The sequence below is a fragment of the Staurois parvus genome, unplaced genomic scaffold, assembly GCF_062004578.1.
Source record: "Staurois parvus isolate SC_StPar_1 unplaced genomic scaffold, SC_StPar_1.0 ptg000159l, whole genome shotgun sequence".
NCBI lineage: Eukaryota > Metazoa > Chordata > Amphibia > Anura > Ranidae > Staurois > Staurois parvus.
The window spans coordinates 755001-770005 of NW_028317955.1; the positions used below are offsets into that span (position 1 = coordinate 755001).

Sequence of the window (15005 nt, forward strand, 5' to 3'; positions counted from 1 at the left end):
TTTGAGGGTATTTACATCCAAATCAGGTGATTGGTGTAGGAATTACAACAGTTTGCATATGTGTCTCCCACTTGTTATGGGACAATTGGCTTCTCAGCTGTTCCATGGCCAGGTGTGTGTTATTCCCTCATTATCCCAATTACAATGAGCAGATAAAAGGTCCAGAGTTCATTTCAAGTGTGCTATTTGCATGTGGAATCTGTTGCTGTCAACTCTCAAGATGAGATCCAAAGAGCTGTCACTATCAGTGAAGCAAGCCATCATTAGGCTGAAAAAACAAAACAAAACCATCAGAGAGATAGCAAAAACATTAGGCGTGGCCAAAACAACTGTTTGGAACATTCTTAAAAAGAAGGTGAGCTCGGCAACACCAAAAGACCCAGAAGACCACGGAAAACAACTGTGGTGGATGACCGAAGAATTCTTTCCCTGGTGAAGAAAACAGCCTTCACAACAGTTGGCCAGATCAAGAACACTCTCCAGGAGGTAGGTGTATGTGTGTCAAAGTCAACAATCAAGAGAAGACTTCACCAGAGTGAATACAGAGGGTTCACCACAAGATGTAAACCATTCGTGAGCCTCAAAAACAGGAAGGCCAGATTAGAGTTTGCCAAACGACATCTAAAAAAGCCTTCACAGTTCTGGGACAACATCCTATGGACAGATGAGACCGAGATCAACTTGTACCAGAGTGATGGGCAGAGAAGAGTATGGAGAAGGAAAGGAACTGCTCATGATCCTAAGCATACCACCTCATCAGTGAAGCATGGTGGTGGTAGTGTCATGGCGTGGGCATGTATGGCTGCCAATGGAACTGGTTCTCTTGTATTTATTGATGATGTGACTGCTGACAAAAGCAGCAGGATGAATTCTGAAGTGTTTTGGGCAATATTATCTGCTCATATTCAGCCAAATGCTTCAGAACTCATTGGACGCCGCTTCACAGTGCAGATGGACAATGACCCAAAGCATACTGCAAAAGCAACCAAAGAGTTTTTTAAGGGAAAGAAGTGGAATGTTATGCAATGGCCAAGTCAATCACCTGACCTGAATCCGATTGAGCATGCATTTCACTTGCTGAAGACAAAACTGAAGGGAAAATGCCCCAAGAACAAGCAGGAACTGAAGACAGTTGCAGTAGAGGCCTGGCATAGCATCACCAGGGATGAAACCCAGCGTCTGGTGATGTCTATGCGTTCCAGACTTCAGGCTGTCATTGACTGCAAAGGATTTGCAACCAAATATTAAAAAGTTTGATTTATGATTATAATTCTGTCCCATTCATTTTGATCCCTTAACAAGTGGGAGACACATATGCAAACTGTTGTAATTTCTACACCGTTCACCTGATTTGGATGTAAATACCCTCAAATTAAAGCTGACAGTCTGCAGTTAAAGCACATCTTGTTCCTTTCATTTCAAATCCATTGTGGTGGTGTATAGAGCCAAAAATGTTAGAATTGTGTCGATGTCCCAATATTTATGGACCTGACTGTATTTTTCTGGCCAGAGGGTCTCTTTTACTACAGTGTTTTGATCCTTGACATCCTTTTTTTACATGGAGGAATCTTGAGCACAATAGCAGGAGTGAGGGGAGCAGCTGGATTAGGGAACTCTACATGTAAATGTGTCTTGTTTTTCAGGAAACTTACTTTTCATTATCTTGTTTCAGAAACTGGCTTCAGGAAGTTTGATGAATGGAAAGCATGATGTACGCAAGAAGGATGCAGCCAAAGAACAAAGCTCTGTAGGCAGCAATATTAAGGTAATTAGTTTGAATATACATTTTATTTTTCCTTCAAACCCCAGCTTTTTCTGAAAACAGGCATTCCCCTCCAAACAAACATGTAACATTACAAAAGTTCTAGCAAACATATCCAATCCTGTTTTTATTCTGTGGATGAATAGGCCAGTGTTTCTCAACCTTTTTTTTTAGTCAAGGCACCCTTTAAAATTATGGACAGTCCCATGGCACCCTTTAACCACAAGCCTACCGGGCACTTATACCCCCTTCATGCCCAGGCCAATTTCCAGCTTTCAGCGCTGGTGCACTTTGAATGACAATTGCGCGGTCATACAACACTGTACCCATATGACATTTTAATAATTTTTTTGTGACAGAGCTTTATTTTGGTGGTATTTAATCACCTCTGGGTTTTTTATTTTTTCTTAAACAAACCAAAAACCACTGAAAATTTGAAACAAAATAAAGTTTTTTTCTTAGTTTTTGTTATAAAAGTTTGTAAATAAGTGATTTTTCTCCTTCACTGATGTGTGCTAATGAAGCTGCAGTGATGGGCACTGATAGGCTGCACTGATGGACACTGATAAGTGACACTGATGGTCACTGATGAGGAGGCACTGGTAGGTGGCACTGATGGGCACTGAAAGGCAGCACTCATATATGGCACTGATAGGCGGCACTGACTGGCACTGATAGGCGGCACTGACTGGCACTGATAGGCGGCACTGACTGGCATTGATAGGTGTCACTGACTGGCACTGATGGGTGACACTGAAAGGCAGCTCAGATGGGCACTGATATGTGGCATTGATGTGCACTGGTAGGCACTGATATGTGGCATTGATGTGCACTGATGGGTACTGGCAGGTGGCATGAATGAGCACTGACAGCTGGCACTGATGGACACTGACAGGTGGCACTGCTGGGGCTACACAGATCATCAGGGCACACTGATCATCAGTGCCCTGATGACCAGTGTACATGTCCCCTCTGACGGATGCCGATTACCGGCTCTCCTCTCCTCTCGAGCTGTCAGCGTGACAGCTCGCGAGGAGAGAAATGCCAATAACCGGCATTTCCCTATTTACATGCGATCAGCTGCGATTGGACACAGCTGATCACATGACCGAGCCGACCTCTTCGGCTCTTTCCGTTGATCGGTGATCAGCTGTGTCCGAGGGACACAGCGCACCACCAATCACTGCGCACTCCCAGAGCCACGCATTCGCGGTTAGAATGGGAGGTCGTCATATGACGTCCTCCCAGAACGAAAGAACCACCTTGCGCCCGTCATTGTACTATATGGTGGGCGGGAGGCAGTTAAAATTATGGACAGTCTTGAGGCACCCCATTCTAAAATGGGGTGCCTCAAGACTGTCCATAATTTTAAAAGAGGCACTCATTCTAAAATCTGAAAAACTATTCTAATAGTTTTATATAACGCAGCAACATCCACACATGTAGGACACCCAACATTAGAGGTGATTTATTCTTCCAAAGCATGCACACTTTTGCACACTGGTACTGACTAGTATTCCAGGGTTTCTCTTCTCCCTCAGTTTTTTTCCATCACCGAGCTAATGTGACCCCAGCACTGATGGAGGGGGCAGGGGAGGGTCAAACTAGGATGCTGTGCAGGCAGCTGACATCCTCATTATCAACTGATGTCATTGGTTCTCAGGTCGCCAGCGGATAGAAGGTCGTAATGGTGTACAATGAAAATTTGTAACTTTGTATAACTAAAAGGCAGGCTTGTTCCACCCTTTGGCTTGTATACAAGTTTTGGCCAATTTTTAGACATGCAAAGGCACCTCGAAAGAGACCTCAAGGTACCCCAGGCTGCCCCATGTACTCTGCAATCTTATCTTAAGTACTGTTATTAACTGCTCAGTTCTCTGTGAACTACAGAACACCTTCCCCATGTTGTGAAGAGAAAGATAGAAGTGTGTTCTCTTCCATAGTTATAGTGGAGTCTGGTAATCTGTAATAGGGGCCTGCATAAGAAATATATACATTTTGTGTTTATTTCAGGTACTTATATAGCGCCGTCAATTTTTGCAGCGCTTTCCATATATATTGTACATGCACTTCAGTCCCTAACCCTCAAGGGGCGTACGATCCCTAGCTCACATTCATACATACACATACTAGGGCCAATTTAGACAGGAGTCAATTAACCTACCAGCATGTCTTTTGAGTGTGGAAACAGGAATACCTAGAGGAAACCGGCACAGGGAGAACATGCAAACTCCAGGCAGGTGGTGTCGTGGTTGAGATTCGAACCAACAACCCTAGTACTGCCAGGTGGAAGTGCTAACCACTTAGCCACTGTGTTCATTTTGTATCTAAGTGCAGTGAGTGCAAGAGTTTCCTAACAATATTCTTTAGGCCCCTTTCACATGTGCAGGCGGACCTTCGGAAGAAAGGAGCTTACTTTGTCCTCCCCTTTTTTTTTTTAAATTATAAATTCATAGTAAGCAAGAAACAATCAGATGGCTACATCCTGAATATTCAATTAGCACAGAGGTTACATACAGGTACATATAGGTCTGATACGGTTATAGTAACTGTTACAAATGGTACCAGATTTTGGAGACTGTAGTTGCTACTGCCAACTAATATTAATTTATAAATACACAATGAGCTTCACAATTTATTTTTATCATTTGGAGCCTGTGTGTTGGACTTTGGGCTTCTGTCAAAGACATCAGTTTGAGATGCTTCTGAGATCATTCAGGATCATTGATAGCTGTATTTGACCTGCAGGTGACTTCCTTCTGATCTGCATTTGACCTGCTTCAAAAGGGTTTTGCATTGCCATGGACTAGTATGGGAGGAAAGACCTGTGTGAAGCAAAGCCTATTGATCAGGCCCTTACTCTGCCAATTCACTCTGTCATGTTAGACTAAAGAATGTAACAAAATAAAAGCAGGCCTTTTCTGTATAGTTATTGAACAGGAAGTTAACCATGGGTGAAAATATCTCTGCCACTTACATGAAGTCCTTTTTCAGGTTTACCATGAATGCTGTGATTATATAATCTTTTGCATAAATAATGTTCAAGGGATTTTTATATACTTCATTAATCTGATGGCTTGTTCATCACAGGTCAGTGGCTATCTCAATCTCCTGGCCAACACTGTTGATAATTTTACACACGGTATGGCGGTGGCAGGCAGTTTTCTGGTCAGTAGAAAGGTAAGTGGTGTTGTTTCTCAATTCTTCTGTTTTTTTAGGGACTTAATGAGTTACAATAGATAAACAAGCTGACAACACAAAATGTTTTTCTGTAAAGATTCCTTGTAGTAATCATTAACTGATATTTTGTTAGCGTCTGTTGCCTAGATAAGTTTGCCCATTTGTTCCATGCTTATAGCCAGCTCATAGATGATGATTGCAGTGTCCTTAAACAGCACCTCCGCAAATAGAAGGGCACCTCCCTTCCAATGTATACCTTGTCGGAAATATATCTGTTGTGAAGTGCTTGACTTGGGGGCTAAACTACCTGTCAACCACAATTCAGGCAGAGTGTCTCTGTGGCTAGTTAGTGAACCCTCACTGGGCAATGAGAGGATGGATCGGTTTCTAGTTGATTGACAGTTCCATCTCTGGGTAGCAGCACATTACTTTAGCCATTTAGTTTCAGGGGAATATTCAGCTTGCTGGATCTTTGCAACCATTTGCTACTTTTTTACCCTAGGACTAGGGTGGTGTGTTGGGCAACTGGTTGCTTTCTTGGCTTTCTCTCTTAAATGTGATGTATGTGGTTAATAAACAAAATACATACTTGGCATTGGTATGATGTTGCAGCTAGCTGTAAGACCAAGAACTGAGTGACCACATGGCCACTGATCGTTCAGCTTTTGATCCTGTCAGAATGGAGAGCAATGACTGTCAGTCAGTGTTCTCCGCTCTGCCCCTCCAGTACTCACTGAAGCAGGAGAGGGGAGCAGGCGCAACTGGTTTAGTTTCAGCGACACGCTGAGAGCTGGAGCCAGCTGTGAATCGGGCAGCTGGGTGGATCCCAACAATATGGTCGGGATCCTTTCAGAGCCTGGAGCGGCTCTGTGACGTCAGACGACATCGTCAGCCCACTGTCAACTAATTCTGGGTTACAGGAGAACAAAAGTAAGTGCACTGTTGTGACCCACAAGAGAAATATGGCCAAAAGCTATGGAATTTTTTTTTTTGCAATTAGCTTTCTACACAAGCATGCATGTTTATGCAAAATCCCTATTTCTTTAAAAAAGAAAAAAAAAGTTTTATTCAGCAATATGTTTGTTCTTGCATGACTGACTAACTTTACATTCCTTTTGTTAAATGACGTTATATGTAAGTTGAAGTTTCTGACCATTGATAAGGTCAGGGTTTCTAACTGTCTTGTTTTCACTATTGCTTTTCAGGTTGGAATACTCACAACCGCAGCCATTTTGTTGCATGAGATTCCCCATGAGGTCAGTCCCACTTCTGATGATGTGTTTTAGATGAATGCTTAAATCGACCCTGTGACCACTGGGAGAAAATAAAAGTGAAATCATCCTGTGGAAGAAGAATGCAGTTAATTAATTACAATTTATTTTTTTTTCCTGTAGGGTAGACGTAGGGTGTTTTTTAGTAGCAATGGCTATTGCCTGCCATCCACCCTGCTGTAAAACAATTGTGAATGAATTACATGTCAGTTGAGACCAGGGGAGGACTGACAACTCATGGGGCCCCCGGGCAATAGGGGTTCATGGGGCCCCTGTGTCCTTGAACACACTCAAAGCAAACCCAAAAAAGCCTATAAAAGGTACCAGGGGCATTTCATGGTGCCCCCTACTGACCCTGGGCCCTCGGGCAGTGCCCGAGTGCTCTAATGGTCAGTCCGCCCCTGGTTGAGACACATACTGTGCATATGTATATAATATTATTATTAATATATTTTTTGTTTTTTGATGGCTTTTTGTGTAAGCCCTAATTTTTTTATATGCATCTTTAGGATGTGGTGCTGGGATGAACAAAATAGGGGATATGCTGGTTTGAAATATTATGAAAGATGTTTTATATTTTATACTTTCATGTCCTGCAGGTGGAAGGTTAAATCTTTGCTCTCTTGCAGAGGTGCAGGCACCACTACTATCTGACTCTTTCGGGTGTGTTGGATAACAAGATACCCCTCTCCAACATCACCACAGAACACATTATTGACGTAGGGGCAGGGGCAGACTGACCATTTGGAAACTCAGGCACTGCCCGAGATCCCAGGGTCAGTAGGGGGCCCCATGAGATGCCCCTGGTACCTTTTTCATAGGCTTTTTTGAGTTTGGGCAAGGACACGGGCCCCATGATCCCCTATTGCCCGGGGGCCCCATGAGTTGTCAGTCCGCCCCTGCGTAGGGGTCAGTGAGAGTAGCGAACACACCTGACAGGGGTCCCACAATTTGAAACCCTTAACAAGTGTTGGATAGTTTTGGCCTTCGGAGCTCTGCAAGAGTGAGGATGTAACCCGCTGCCCACCGGACAGGTAAGTATAATGGTTCTTCTTCCACCACAGGGTGCATTTATTTTTATCTTCACCCATTTGCAAAAGATCAGTTTAATGGAAATGTATAGGTTTTTTTTTCCAATTATATTTTAGATATGTGACTGGAATAGGTAGTGAAAAAAAATTTTTTTACTTCTCTCCAACCCATATGTATATAATTACCCAAAGCCCTAAGGCTAGGACCATAGCAATACACACTTATCAATTCCCTGCACAATTTATAAAAACAATTGTCCTAAATAAACATTTAATTCAGGACACACCCATGAGCTTGCATGACTTTTCAATACCAAAATCCAGCACTCTCAACATAGTAGCTGGCTGCCGTTATCTAACTAGTTATGTACTTGGGTGCAGAGGGTAAGTGATCCTGAATACTTGCCATGATTTATATTGGCTTCTTATGCTGCAGCTTCGTCTCTGTTACAGGTCGGGGATTTTGCCATCCTCCTCCGCGCTGGTTTTGATCGATGGAGTGCTGCTAGGATGCAGCTGATGACTGCGATGGGGGGCATCCTGGGGGCTGGCTTTGCTGTTTGCGCTCAGTCACCCAAAGGGGCAGGTAAATTGATGCATGAAAGATATCTGGATGATCAGTGAATGGAAGGTTGAATCATCCCACACATTTAATTTTCATTATTGTTGTACCTGTAGGAGAAGCAGTAGCTTGGATTTTACCATTTACGTCCGGGGGATTTCTCTACATTGCATTGGTTAATGTATTACCCGATCTTCTAGCAGAAAAAAGTATACGGTATGTAATTTGTTTATATTTTTTTTTATAATTCTTCTGGCTGAATTTTACCCAATGGCAAATTGGTGACTCCTGTATGTCCGTTTAAAGCTGAACTCCAGGTATGATTTGTATTGCATAGTTACATTGGTCCAGCTTGGAGCAATATAAGTATATTTATTCCATACCTGTGGGAGTGCTGTGAAAGCGTAGAATCACAGTAGTAGTTGTTGTTACTATAGTGATCGCTGCAATCGTCCAGGTTCTTTGTTGAGTGGTTGCCCTATTGCATAGTAACCACAGAGTGTCGCTTGTTTAGCATGGCCGCATTTCAGAGAACACCTTGCATTTTTCCTAATGCAATGTGTTCTCTGACTGGACAAGGTGGAGATCGTGACACCACTGCCTTGTCTATCCACTTTGTCCAATCAGAGAATGCTTTGTATTGACTGAAAACAATACAATTTGTTCTCTGGATGGGCGGCATGGGACCCAGAAGGCCGATTACTGTTTTAGCAATTACTACTACAGTGATTCAGCGGTCCCCCATGAAATATGTATGGTTACAATGACCAACCTGGACCAATATAACTATGCAATACAAACCATAACAGGAGTTCAGCTTTAAAGCTGAAGTATAATCTGTTTATATGTTGCCTTCCCTAGTTACTTCTTTCACACCACACCAACATTCTATTAAAATTGTAAAAGTAAACTTTTTCCTTTCACTTCATATCTTATCTTATGCCCAGTGACATCATTATGGGGACTCTATGCTTCTCTATGCAATGTAGGAAGATCACATCTGGAAGGGGCGCTGACAGGGTGCTTTAAATAAATATCTCTCACCCTGCCTTATTTGCCTGGTTCTTAAGGAGAGTTGTGCAAATATCAAAATGCCTCAATGGGTGGGCGTCAGTCTGGAGGAATGGGCATTCCTAGGCAATCTGCATCTGCATTCAGACTGCCCTAGGTAACGTCTACATGTGATGCTGAGCCTCCATGATTGAAAGAACTGAAATCTTGTGAGTTAAAGGGGTGCACCCTTTGTCCAGGGACACTCAGGTTGGGGAGGAAAATGCTAGATCACAGGTGTCAAACTTGCGGCCCTCTAGCTGTTGCCAAATTACAAGTCCCATGAGGCATTGCAAGACTGACAGAAGCATGACTCCCAAAGGCAGAGGCATGATGGGATTTGTAGTTTCGCAATAGCTGGAGGGCCGTCAGTTTGACACCCCTGGTCTAGATCAGGGGTTAAAATTTAGAGTCCAGACCTACTAGCCGGTCACGAAACTTATTCTCCACCAGTTGCCCCACCGAACCCCACCCCTGGTCCACCCCCAACCACACCCCCTTAAAGCTTATGAAATTACATTTTTCTTTAGAATAAATAGTCCAAAATATAAAACTGTACACAGTAATGTATATCTCAGCTCCCCTGTACTCTATTATAGTGTTAGGACATGTTGTATACAGTACTTGCTGTCCCCCCGAGTCCCCCGCGGCGGTGGAGAGGGTGTCTCCTCTCAGTGGAGGAGAGCGGACCTCTCCTGCACCTGTCCCCTCGGCGGTGGTGCCGCAGGAGCCGGAAGCTGTAAACCGGAACTCAGCTTCACAATGAGGCTTGGACCGCAGGTGTAGTCGCTCCATGCTTCATCTGTGCTCACCACTTGCCACAGAGGAATTTCTCCTCGCATTTGGCGAGCGGCTTTTTCAAGCCCTGGTCTAGATGATGCTGGATCTCCTCCAGCCAGGAAATGAGTCGGGCTCTATTTGACTTTCTATACTATTTAATGCACACTAGAAGAAGCTCACAGTATGCAGTGAAATCAGGGTAAGCCATTTCAATACAGGCAAGGAGCCTGTACAACTGTGCAGAACTGAAGCTGAGGCTGGAGTGCAGCTTTAAGTCCACAATACCCCATTCCATGAGAATGTTAATTAATGTGGGAGCAAAGCACTAGGATGGCACACCTCTGCATGGTTCTAGTTCTTGGATCCGGCTGTCAAAAAGATAAACAAATTACAGGTTTATAATCCTGCTAACTGGGACTGATCCATTTGTATTGGAGATCTAAGCTTCAATCAACAATCCATCTCTGCTGATAATCTCAATAAATAAACTCAAATACCAGAACTTTCCTTTGAATAAAAGCACTGTTTTGGCAGTCCACATGGCTCCAGTCACTGAGACATGATATATTTAAAAAAAATCAGCAATCCTGTGTGCCTTGCCTGTTTCTTCCACTGGTCATTGCTGCCATCTGAGTCATATGAAAATAATGGCAACCCAACTTCACTTCCTATCTATTCTGTCTGATTGGACTGTGTTTCTCTCTTCTCCAGCCACTAGATGGTGCAGTGCATATTGCCAGTGTACTGTATGATCTGCAGGAACATCTTAGTTGCCTGGCCAAGTCAGCAATTTTTATTGGAAAATGCATTTTGGTCAGCAGCTCAAAATATTGACTCATGAGGATCAGCATAATGCAGGCCATAGACTGGTCAAACATCGGCCGATTTTTCGAACGATAAACGAAAAATCGGTCGTTCGTTAAGCCGACATTACCACCAACGCTTAAAAAAAACGACCGACTAAATCATAAAGTTCACCCCATATAACAGCCAAACTTCTGTCCCTTGCAGGTCACAGCTCATGCGCAGATTTTTTTTTATCGTTAAAACGATTTGGCCATCATTGCCGGGAAAATCAGCCGTTTTTCCAAATCGGCCGCGAATTTCCCAACATGACCAATAATCTCAAAGTGCAAAAAACCCGAAAACCGGCCGACCAATTAACCCACTAACAGTGCGAAAATCAGCCGAAATAATTTTTCTTTCGTCCGAAATATCGGCTGATTTTCGAACCGTCTATGGCCGGCATTAGGCTATGTTCACACATATGTGGATTAGGGAACGTCTGCTAATCACATGTGTTCCCTGACCTGCAGGAAAGTCACGTTGGTTTTTTTGCAGATGTGTGAGGATGCCATTAGTTCTTTATGTCACCTCTATACATCCTGCAGCACCATGTGGTTCCATGCACCAGCGTTTTTCAGAAAGGGTCAGCACCTTTTTCCCTGCATTTTCTGCAGGTACAGCAGCCCATTCAAATGAAGGGCTGCTGTGATCGCACGAATTCAGCAAGCAGGACCTGCACAAATGTGAACCTAGCCTAACTTTGACCAGTGTGTTCAGGTGAAAAGGGCAGCAGTGGCAGCCTCCATGTTTTTTCTTGATGCACAGGCAACTAACATTGCAGAATTAGACATCACAAATGTTACTCTCAAAGAAAGTTTCCTTCTTGTTCTCAGACAGGGTTGAAGGGAGTGACAACAAATTATTGTAGTTGTCCGGTTTGCTAGGGAAATTCATTTGTATATTCAGGACTTGTACCAGCTCTCAGCAGTTAACAATAATTTTCCTGGAATGTTTGATTGATGATATTTGTCTTAGACACACAGAATGTTTACAGGTGACCAGTTGTGCTGGGATCAGCTATCTATTTGCTTTGCAGAGAGCAGGATAATGATTAGAACAGTATGTTTAAAGGAGAACTATTAAAAAAAAAAAAAAAGCCGCATCACTTAAAGTGACACTAAACTCACATTTATTATAAAATAAATACACTTCATAGAATTTACCTTCTATGGGCTCATGTACACGGGGTGTTTGGAAAACTCTTCTGAACGATGGAAACTGACTGCTGGAAAACGTAGGTTAATAAAGTCTGTTTAGCCACGTTTGCATACCGCGTTTCTGCTCGTTTGCGTTTAGAAGCGTTTTTTTTTAAGATAACTTCAGGAGACCTTCCAAAATCCCCAGAATGCGCTGAAAAACAGTAAAAAATTTACTATTTCAGACATTTTGAGAGAAATAGAGCAGAAGCAGAGAGAGCAGTATGTGTTGAGATGACCTGTCTTTTCTGGTTGTATTCACTATGGATCCCATCATGAGCATAATGCGGCGCGTTCTACCATTTTTTCCTTCACACAAAACCTGGAACTGACTGCGCTGGTGTTCTGGGTCCATTTGAATACATAGAAAACAGTTTGCATGCATTTCTGATGATGAAAAAAGGCTCTGGACAGCATCTGGACATGGAACAGTTAAAAAAACGCTTATTAACGCGGTTAGCCGCGTCTACACACGTTTACAAGCGTTTGGAACACTGATGAAATCTACTCCTGAATGCAAGTTTGGTGCGTTCAAAAAAACAACTGTAAACTCAACTGCCTGTAAACGAAGATGTGTACATGGACACAGAGGAAAACATTAGGGAGAGTTCAGGCGCTGCTGAAAAAAAACTGAGAAAAGCTCCTGAACGTGAGTTTATCAGCTGCAGTGTACATGAGTCCTATCTCTCTCTCTCTTCCTTTGTTGCATCTCTAAAATGCAAGTTTTTTTTTTCTGCTGTTCTCAAATTTCCTGTTCTAGGGTGGCTACATTTGTTCTCCATGCCCCCCTTTTGTGTATGGGAATGTAGTCACCCTTTCCTACTCATCCCCGGTGATGGACTTCACAGCTAGGTGCAGACACATAAAGCTCTATGGAAATTGTAGTAAACATAGAATGGGGCATGTGACCAGAAATAACAGCACTGCTCACTAGTAGCAGTGAGGTGCTTCAGTGGAGGATAGGGTGTATGCATGCACAGGACACAAAAAGATGCCTGAAAACAACAGTTAGAGACTAAGATAGATCCGGGTCCTAATTGACATTTTGGCACAATTTAGTGTCACTTCAATCATGTGTGCATCTGCAAAGTCTCACAAATACTTATTTAGCCTGTCAGTGAAATCCACCTCATTGCAGCTTCCTGTGATGGTGTGGCAATGATGCTGCATTGTTCCAAAATCAGAGCAGCATTGTCCGCTTCATGTGGGCTGCTTGCACTACGGATAGCAGAGAAGACATTGTAAGGAACAGAAAGTGCTATTAGCATTGTTACTGCTGATTCATTCGATTGGAGCCTGGCAATCAGCACCTGGCTGCACCTAGTCCTGGCCACTTCTTTTTGGATGGACAGCACTGCCCCTGCTGTCCTCTTTGGCTTATTCAGCCCTGGTTCACACTGATGCGGTGTGTAATTCGCACCGGTTTCTGTGCGATTTCCTCATCATAATTGCACCCTGTTCATACGCACTACTGCGGGTGTGTATTTCAACTACACCCTGAAATCAGTGAAATGCTCCCTCTTTAATTGTAAGCTCTAAGGAGCAGGGCCCTCCTAACCCTCTTGTATTGAATTGTATTGTTGCTGTATTGTCTCCCGTTATATTGTAAAGCGCTGAGCAAACTGTTGGCACTATATAAATCCTGTATAATAATAATAAATGCAGTGTGATGTGCAGAATCTGATCGCATGGGTGTGAACACTCATGCGATCCGATTCTGGTGCGGACAAAAAAAGGGTCCTGCACCTTTTTTGGTGTGGATGCATTGTGATTTGAGCCATACAAAATGTATAGCTAAAATTGCGCCGAATATATCGCATGTGATTTGCACAGGAATGCGGTGTGGTTCCTATGCGAATCACATGCGATGTGCAGCACTGCAGCAGTGTGAACCCGGGCTCAGGGGAAGTAAAGGAAGTGTTTTTTTTTTTGTGCTTCACATCACGCTGGAAAAGGGACTAGTTTTGACTGTCAGGAGTCTTTAGATAGACTTTAACCACTTCAGTTTCAGGTGCTGTTTTAAAACGACATGGGGACATAGTCTGCACAAAACCCACAATCCCTTCCAGAGCTCAGAGATCCACCAGAGACAGCTTGTACATTAAATCCTAAATGGAGATAACTGTCATGAACGCTCAGCTGATGCAACCCTCTTCAAATCGGGGAATCCAGTAAAAGCTACAAAAAACACACAAAGGAGGGCTCAAATGCCTGGTGTATTATTGTAAAAGATGAAGATGTGGCTTAGCTCCGAAGAAGGGGTTGCGTCCCCGAAATGTGCCTTCTCACCAGCATAACGGTATCGCTTGTTAGGCCATGTGATTCCTGCGTTGGATCGTACCTTATGGTTTTAATGCTTTCTTTCCTTCTACTTTAGTGAGTACCCATTTTGTCCACATTTTTGTCTTTTACAATAAACCTCTGGAAAATCGGAAACCTCGTTCTCTTGGTAATCCGATGGTGCCATCATTGATTTCGAAAATCGGCCGACCAAGTCATAAAGTTCACCCCATATAACAGGCAAAACTTCTGTTCCTTCCAGGTCATGGCTCATGCGCATATTCTTTTCGGAAAAACGATCGTACGATTTGCTCATCTTTGAGTCGAAATTCGGTAGTTTTTCACAAATTTTCCAACATGCCCAATCGATGAAAAGTGGAGGAACCACGAAAATCGGCCGGTGCCATTGACCCACTAACAGAGTGAAAATCGGACTATTATTCTTAGGTTGAATTTCGACCCATGTATAGCCGGCCTTTGGTTGAAAAAAGACACAAGTCTGTCCAGTTCAACCCACAGAGAAAAAAAATCATACAAACAAATAGAAAACCTCCATATACACAAACTTATACTCACGTCAGCTATGGGTCCCAGCACTGGAAAACATCAGCTATAGAGGGATGGGTTGCAGACTGGAGCCATCATCTGTCCGTGACAGCTGTCATCCAGCAATAAACCCAAATGCTGAAATGTTTAGGTCTTGGGCCCTCTTAGGACGGTTTGTTGCAGTTTATTTTAAATGCAAAGCTTCCGCATTGTATTTACATTGAAAGTGGTGTGGCATCTCAGTACGTCCTTCTAGGAAGTGGCAGCTCCCTCCAGCATCTCCCTGGAGCAATACATTACTGATATTGTGATCTGTAGCTGCATGGAAGGGTGCCGGATCACTCCACTGACCAGATCCAGACCCCTCACCAAATCCAGACCCCTCATAAAAAAAAGTATTCTCTTTCCAAATTAATCCCCAGGTCCCATCACTGATGCTGGATGAACTGCATGATATTTGCACATGTCAAATGCTCACACAAGTGAATGCAATGTCATTTG

The 15005-nt window shown here is 43.2% G+C and overlaps 1 protein-coding gene across 2 annotated transcripts in view; it reads left to right on the top strand.

Annotated features, from left to right (window-relative positions):
• SLC39A13 (solute carrier family 39 member 13) overlaps window positions 1-15005 on the top strand; it is a 60177-nt gene that overhangs the window by 31512 nt on the left and 13660 nt on the right. For both annotated transcript variants that reach the window (XM_089675797.1, XM_089675796.1), the window contains exons 5-9: window positions 1673-1765; window positions 4853-4942; window positions 6148-6198; window positions 7698-7830; window positions 7923-8022. In XM_089675797.1, coding sequence (XP_089531923.1) covers window positions 1673-1765; window positions 4853-4942; window positions 6148-6198; window positions 7698-7830; window positions 7923-8022 — 467 coding nt within the window. The remainder of the gene's footprint in view (window positions 1-1672; window positions 1766-4852; window positions 4943-6147; window positions 6199-7697; window positions 7831-7922; window positions 8023-15005) is intronic.